A 7,626-nucleotide genomic window follows, 5' to 3' on the forward strand; every position below is an offset into this window, starting at 1 on the left:
GTGTGCAGGATCACACACAGCCAGACATGGAAATGGGAATTGCCTGGGCATAGTTGGCCTCATTACTATGGAAGAATGATTTAAAGGTTTATGGTCTGAATGCTTCTTTCTGTTTGAAAAACAAAATGTGGTAGAGGACTGTGAGGTTTTTATCAGCAAAGATAAGAAATGCTTTTGCTCAAACACTCTTTATAATGTTTCACTAAAAATACATCCAGTATTCTTATTCTGGAAACATTTTTTTAAAAGAAAGCCAGAAGTTTAAGAATTGATGTTCTATTGAAGCTGTTTCTGGGAGCAGAGCATTTGCTGCTCCATTAGTTTCAGTTAAGTTGTTAGGCTTGGGGCATGTCTGAAAACTGCTCCAAATCTGTCATGAAATGGCTGTTTGATACTGCAGATACTAAATGAAGTTGTCACCTCTGTGTTTTGCTGCTGCCAGAAGGGGACAGTGTCTAGCAAGAACGTTTCAAAGAACGAGTCTTGTCAGCTCAGATCTGCTGAGGGAAGATGGGAGGGAAGATGGTTGTCTTGTGGGCACGACAACCTGAAAAACTCCATGAACCAAGTAGGTGTGTGAGAGGTGGATGAGTGAATGCCAGCGTCCAGCCTGGTGTCCTGGGGTGAAGTTCTGGAGCACCAAGGAGATGCCTTTAAGCTGGTGTTGTTTTGATAGGCCAGAAATATCACAAAGTGCTATGTGTAGAGGTGGAAAACATAATGTATACATAAGGTATGCTTGTTGCCTAACTCTCCAGTAGTAGATGTTACTTATGTGTATGTTGACTTCATGTTTTCTTCAACAGATTTCATGAGCATTGGAGGTTTGTGCTGCAGCGGCTGGTGTTTCTGGCAGCATTTGTAGTCTACTTGGAGTCAGAAACATTAGTGACCCGAGAAGCTGTTGCAGAAATACTTGGGAGTAAGTTAATGTTGTAACGAAGAGAAAAGCCTTGTGACAATTTTAGGCGTAGCTTTCAGAGGTACAGGGAACCACCAGAACTTCATTTTTGCCAAGAAATCTTCCATGAAGATTATTAATTCAAATTGCATAAATCTACCAAAAGAATAATGCAAAGATTAAGCTTGGTTCTCTCACTTTTTGTTTTCAGCATTTAAAAGTGTGGAAAGCAGATAAAATTCTTACTCCAGAAGAGAATTGTGTGCTCCCAGAGCAAAGGATTTGAAAAAAAACCCAGAAAAATAACCAAACCAAACCAAAAAAAACCCAGGAATATATTTCTAAAAATGGAGTCCAGACCCCTCTGTGGTGTATGGGTGCAAATTCAGTTATTGTTGGATCAGTTACAAGCTGTTGCATGTCCAGCTGAGAATGTACACTATCCTACATCAGAATGCAGAGGAGAGTCAGTAATTACATCACATGCAGGGAAAGGCTGACTTTTGTTTTGTAATAGTATTTCATAGACTTGATAATTCAAATGAGCTCAGTGAACAAATGCAGTTTCAATTAGCTGGTTTGCTTGTGTTCAACACCACCTGATTACTACTCCGGTTTTCATTTTAGTTGAAGCTGATCGAGAGCGGGGCTTTCACCTGGACATTGAAGACTATCTTTCTGGTGTATTAACTCTCGCCAGTGAGCTGGTAAGGAAGATATTCATGCATAGCTTTGGATTGCAACTGACCTAGAAAAATAACGTGTTTTCTAACCTTTCCAAGTTGTTCCTGGAAGTTACGATATACAAGGCCTTGGAAGTTCACTTCCAGCAAATCACCTCTCTGTGTGCCAGTGGTTCCTCACTGATATTTTAAGATTTGAACTAGTCACTTGATTGAAAATCCAGAATCATGGTCAACAGAAAGGTGTATCTGAGGATAAATAATCTGACTGCCTGGAACAAAACTGCTTCATTTGGTAAAGTAAGTGATGGGATTAGGGATGTTGATTTGTGTGGGTTCCTCTGATGATGTTCTCCTGCATGTTGTCCTCTCGTAGTCTAGGCTGGCAGTCAACAGTGTCACGGCTGGCGACTATTCTCGCCCTCTCCGCATCTCAACTTTTATCAACGAGCTGGATTCTGGCTTCCGTCTCCTCAACCTGAAGAATGACTCCCTGAGGAAGCGTTACGATGGCCTGAAATACGACGTCAAGAAAATCGAGGAAGTGGTTTATGACTTGTCTATCAGAGGACTCAATAAGGATGCAACAGCTGGTGTGGGTGGAGAGAAATGAAGGGTGCTCATTTTAACAGCATCATCGATTACCTCAGATGGTTGCCAATTTAGGAAGCATGCTAGTGAAGCCTTCCTACAGTAGTTTAGAAGAACTGCAGCTAAAAGCTGCTCTCTATTTTCTTACAAAAGGTGTAGTACGGGTGTTAGATCCTGAAAATGTTTTGTAAACTCATATCTAGATTAGGGCAGGAGGCTCTCCCTTTCCAGTGGAGTTCCTCTGTCAAAACACACGGTGCTGTTCTGTGCACAGCAGCAGTAGCAGTCAGTAACGCCCGTGAGCTGAAATACATTCTCCCTAGTTCCATAGTGTTGTTTCACTGCTGCAGCAGTGATGTGCTTCAGCTGCCCCTGCTCACCCACCTCAGAAGACGTGTGCACAGCACGCAGCTCAGTGCACACACTTGTCATGCTTTAAAAACCAGTGTAAATAGATATGCATTTTTTTAAGACACTGATTGGTTTTTTTGCCTTTTTGTTAAATTTTCACTCCGTCAGTAAGTTGGACAGATTCACATAACTCTTTATTAACCAGATTTTTTTTTTAATGGCTCCTGTTAATGTATCCCCATTAATTGAGAAATCAGTGAAGATATTACTGAGAATTTCTCCATTGGAACAGGTGTGTTGCCCCCGGGCACACATCTCTTTTTCTCTCTCTTTCTCTCTTTCTTGGTTTTTCCCTTCCTCCAAGACTTCTGTTGCTAGGGAGAGCAAAGGACCTGCTTTCCCTGTCTGGTGTTTGTTTTACTGACATGAGCAAATGATGAGTTTTAGTATGATCGTTTGCCGTGAGAACTCGGTGTAACCAATTTTTATTTTTATCCACTATGATTTCTGAATAGACAAGTGTTAACAGATAAACTGCAGGGAGAGTCCGAGTTTTAACAGCCTGGATAGGCCATGACTGAACCTGTGTCCTGGGATTAAAAAAGAATCACACCGGAACTATAGTTCCTGTAAAATGTTTCTTAGAAAAGAGGGAATTACTGGTTTCAAACACTTTGCATGTAAGGTGTTTGCAAACACCGACAGCCTCTTTTCCTTTGTCTAAAAGGACACACTCCTACCCCCCGATGTGTTTGTTCTCTTGTCCTAAATGATTTAGGCTTCTGCCATTCTTCTACTTGTGCTGGCACAGCAGGGGGTAAGGAGACAAATGTAATTTCTTTAGGAGGAGTATTTCCAGCGGAGGAAATTGAAAAGTAAAGTTTATGTGGGTTTGTTAGTGTCTTGTTTTGTTAGCAAAGATTTACCACTGTTTCAGTTAGGGGGTTGTTTTGTTTATTGGAAGAAAATGGTTTCTTGTTTACTTCGGCCAATAAAAGCTGTTCTTTGATTTTGGCCATTTGGTAACTGTTGGCCTGTTGTCTGATTATCTGTTATTTGCTTCCCTTCCTGGGAGCCTGCTCTGAAATACCACAGTTTCAGCCTTCAGCTGCACTGGGTCAGTAACAGAACTCCTCACTCTGTACGCTGTTCAGTGGTGCGCTTTTGCCCACTGGCAAGTGGAGCCTAAGTCAAACTGCAAACAGATTTCATAGGCTTTTTTTAAACTTTATTTTTAACCTATTTGACCTATTTCACCAAGTAGAGCAGGGGAATGGAGGAGTTTATCACTACCAAATCCAAGATGTGGCAAGGTTCATCTTCAGAGCATCTCATAACCTTTCATGTTTGTCCTAACCCTTTGTCTCATATGTCATGTAACAGAGGGAGGTGGTAATATCCCTCTCTCTCAGCTGAAGAAGATGAGGGTGTACCTTCCTGAGCCCCATGGCAATGAGATCAGCTTTCAAAGTAGTTCTTTGTTCTTGCCCTATGCCACTGTTGCTTCTCTCTCAATTTAACCCTGTGGAGGTGGGAGGAAGGAGCTTAAGGCAGTTCTACAGCCAAAACTGGAGACCAGGGGTGAAACAACCAAGGTCACACAGGAAACACAGGGGAGCAGGGGAGTTAGAGAAAGGTTTCCTGAGCATTAGTCTGGTGTCTCAGGTTGGAGGATTCCTGGGATGTGAGGCCACGTGGTGGGGCAGTTTCTGTTGCAGGGCAGGCATTTGTCAAGGGTTTGTGCTGGCTTGTGTCCCAGGTGCTCCAGTTGCATTTGGTCACGCAACAGGCCTGCTTCCGGGCATGGGATGTTAGGTAATGGGATGCCTAGAACAGCTTTTCAGTAGATCCTAAGTCTGCCAGGTCTTGCATCTTACATGGTTTCTGAGAGCTGGTGGAGATAACAGTGCTCTGCCCCAGGTGTAGATACTGTGGGAGGGACAACTAGAAGAGCAAGTCCCTTACTTGGAGCTTACGAAGTCTGCAGGGTGTGGGATCCTCTCTGTGAAGAGCAAGTGCCTGAGAAAGGAACACAGCACTGAAGTGTCTCTGGAGGGTGTTTAACAAACACCTTTTTCTTTCCTGTTGTAGGTTTTGGGGGAGACTACCATCTTCCTCTGGAAAAAGCATCGTTTGCAAGGGCCAGGCTGCACGGTGCATCCCCAAGCCAGGTCTAGGGAAGGGAAAAGAAAAACACAAACTTTCTCCCTAGAGTGCAGCAGGGAGAAGGCAGGGACATGCTTCTTGTAGCTTCCTCTGCACAGAGGTACCCTGTAGGACCTTGTGGCCTCAATTGCTGCACATTACTTTAGTCCTGCATGTTAAATTGTGTTTCTGTCTATCTCAGCTGGGAGCAGAGGGAAGACTCAGAAGGACTCAAGGTGGAGGCTTCTCTCTTCTTTGACCCCTTTCCCAGGGGTAACAGCAGCAGGTTAGCCAGCAGAGAATGGCAGCGAGAGACAGAGCTGTGAGGACTTGCAAAAGCTTGATGCCTCATGATGAATCGGATGCACTTGAACAAGTAACTGCTGTTGGTACTGAACGGACTGCGCAGGGTGCGCTGGCAGCTGGCAGGGAGGGAGTGAGTCAGCGCAGGAGTGCTGGAGGGTGACTCAACAGCCAGCATGGCTGCTCTCCGAGCCACTTCAACCTCGAGTGTGTGCCAGGGAGCGCTCTCTTGGATCGTCTTTGTAAGCACTCACTGGTTTGCTGTTTGGGTTCTTCCTCCCCCCATCTTGACGTCATTTCTGTGGTTTTTATTTCAGTGAGAAGGGCACTTAGTTGATTAACTGCTCATTATTTATAGCGCTGCCTGTTCAACCCCTGCAGATCAATGAAAGTGCTGACCTGAAACCATTTGGGAAGTAGGGGTGAACAGAACTCCATGGCACAGGATGCAGGGCAGACCATGGGGCTGGCTATGGAACTGGGCTGTCTGCTGGACTTGATTAACTGCAGCCGGAGTCCAGCCACCTCTTTAAACTGGCACTCATTAAAGGACACGTTATCACCTCTGCACTGCCCTTTTCTGGTGCCAGCACACGTCTGTGCAGTGAAGTGCATCAAGGAACTGAGCTAGCTGAAACAATATTTTTCAGCAGTGTTTGCTCACAGTCTGGTTCACTGCTCAGCCCCGCACATGCTGTGCCAGTGTGTGGAGGGAGGCTTTTTCCTCCCCCGGGTGCCAGCTTTAAGTGTTCACTGAGCTGTAATACTAGGTGGTAAGCTGATTTTTCTTGCAGTAAATTAACCGCTCCCTGCTTTGTTAGGATTGCCAGGGATTATCTCTTTGTGTAAATAATTTGCTTTCATTTTACTGCAAAATGATGACTTCTGTGCTATAGAGCCTCACTTGCATTTTTCAGCCAGTAAGGTCTTTACACACTGGGGCAAGTAAGGAGTAGAAAGTGAACATAGAATCACAGAATGGTTTGGGTTGGAAAGGACCTTAAGATCATCTAGTTCCAACCCCCCTGCAAGTGGCAGGGACGCCTCACACCAGACCATGTCACCCAAGGCTCCGTCCAACCTGGCCTTGAACACTGCCAGGGATGGAGCATTCACAACTTCCTTGGGCAACCTATTCCAGTGCCTCACCACCCTCACTGTAAAGAATTTCTTCCTTATATCTAATCTAAACTTCCCCTGTTTGAGTTTAAACCCATTACCCCTTGCCCTATTGCTACAGTCCACAACGATGAGTCCCTCCCCAACATCCTTATAGGCCCCCTTCAGATCCTGGAAGGCTGCTATGAGGTCTCCACACAGTCTTCTCCAGGCTGAACAGCCCCAACTTTCTCAGCCTGTCTTCATACGGGAGGTGCTCCAGCCCTCTTACCATCCTCGTGGCCTCCTCTGGACTTGCTCCAACAGCTTCATGTCCTTTTTATGTTGAGGACACCAGAACTGTGCACAGTACTCCAAGTGAGGCCTCTGCAAAATGGTCCAGAGCTATAGAGGCCTTGTGCTCATTGAATGTTTTGGTTAGTGCAGGCATCAGTCATGGGATCTACCCTGCGACTTTATTGTGACCTCTGGGCTTCCCACTTCCATCTGCCAGCCCCCCCCCAACACCCAGAGATATTTGTTGCAGGTCCTCCCAAGGATGTGACTCTGGCACTGCAAGGTTGGGTTCTGCTCTAGGAAGGAAGGGTTCAAAACCACCTGGGGCTCCACCACCACAGAAACAAAGGGCTCCTTTGCCTGCTGCTACAAAGGGCACCTTCCCTGGGAGGGCTGTTTGCAGTCTGAGCTGAGATGCAAAGCCTGCACTGGTAGAGATCGCACTGGGGCAGGATTTGAACCAGAGAGTTGCAAATTATTGTTACATTCATCCCTGCTAATGGATCTAGAGCCTAGTGCCAGCTTTTCAACTTGTTCCAGCTGTATAACTGCTCCCACTCAAGCCGGAGTAGAGATCAGTGCTGGAGGATGCTCTGCCTGTGTTCCGGTGCCTCATCAGGGTTCCTCACTCTCTGTTGAAGAGGACCCTCTATGATCCTATCACTCAACTTTTCCATCCATGTTGTAAGTAGTTTTCCCCTAGGGACCACCTTTAGTGTTCTGAAGGAGGTACCTTATGTTCTAATGGGTGCCCTTGGGGCTTGCCCAGAGTTTTTGACTTTTTGGACTGCAGAGTCTTATTGTCCAAACTGATTTTATTCTTTTTTTAACTGCTTCCACCTGTCTCCAGTTATTCTGCAGCAGCTTCTGTGAGAAATAAGTCAGTTCCCTTTGTCCACCTGATCAGCGAGTCTTTTTGCACTCTCACACTCCACTCTAGTGACAGGAAGTCACTCAACAATGACAGTGAGATCTTTGAATATTTAGCTGATGTCTGGCAGGAGGACAGTTTCCTCCATTGCTTTTGGTTCCAGGTTTTCCCAATTTCAAGTCAGAGAAAGTCACCCTAATTCCAGCTGAATCTCACCTGGTTCCCCAGCACACATTTTAAAGGAGACACAGCTGAGATCATGAAATAAGAGTTGTTATAGCTGCCTCATCCATGAGCCCTGAAGGGATATCTTTGTCTTGGTGCTACAAGATTCAAATTATCTTCCCTTTGAGCATGTCAGGAGCAAGCAAGAGGATTCACCAGCA

The 7,626-nt window shown here is 45.4% G+C and overlaps 1 protein-coding gene across 1 annotated transcript in view; it reads left to right on the forward strand.

Moving 5' to 3' along the window:
• TSN (translin) overlaps positions 1 to 2,561 on the forward strand; it is a gene marked incomplete at its 5' end in the record, with an annotated part of 2,675 nt that extends 114 nt beyond the window's left edge. The window contains 3 exons of the mRNA XM_010015203.1: positions 797 to 922; positions 1,529 to 1,608; positions 1,961 to 2,561. Coding sequence (XP_010013505.1) covers positions 797 to 922; positions 1,529 to 1,608; positions 1,961 to 2,197 — 443 coding nt within the window. The remainder of the gene's footprint in view (positions 1 to 796; positions 923 to 1,528; positions 1,609 to 1,960) is intronic.
• Between the last annotated feature and the right edge of the window lie 5,065 nt (positions 2,562 to 7,626).

Source organism: Nestor notabilis, unplaced genomic scaffold (genome assembly GCF_000696875.1).
Source record: "Nestor notabilis isolate BGI_N333 unplaced genomic scaffold, ASM69687v1 scaffold16825, whole genome shotgun sequence".
NCBI lineage: Eukaryota > Metazoa > Chordata > Aves > Psittaciformes > Psittacidae > Nestor > Nestor notabilis.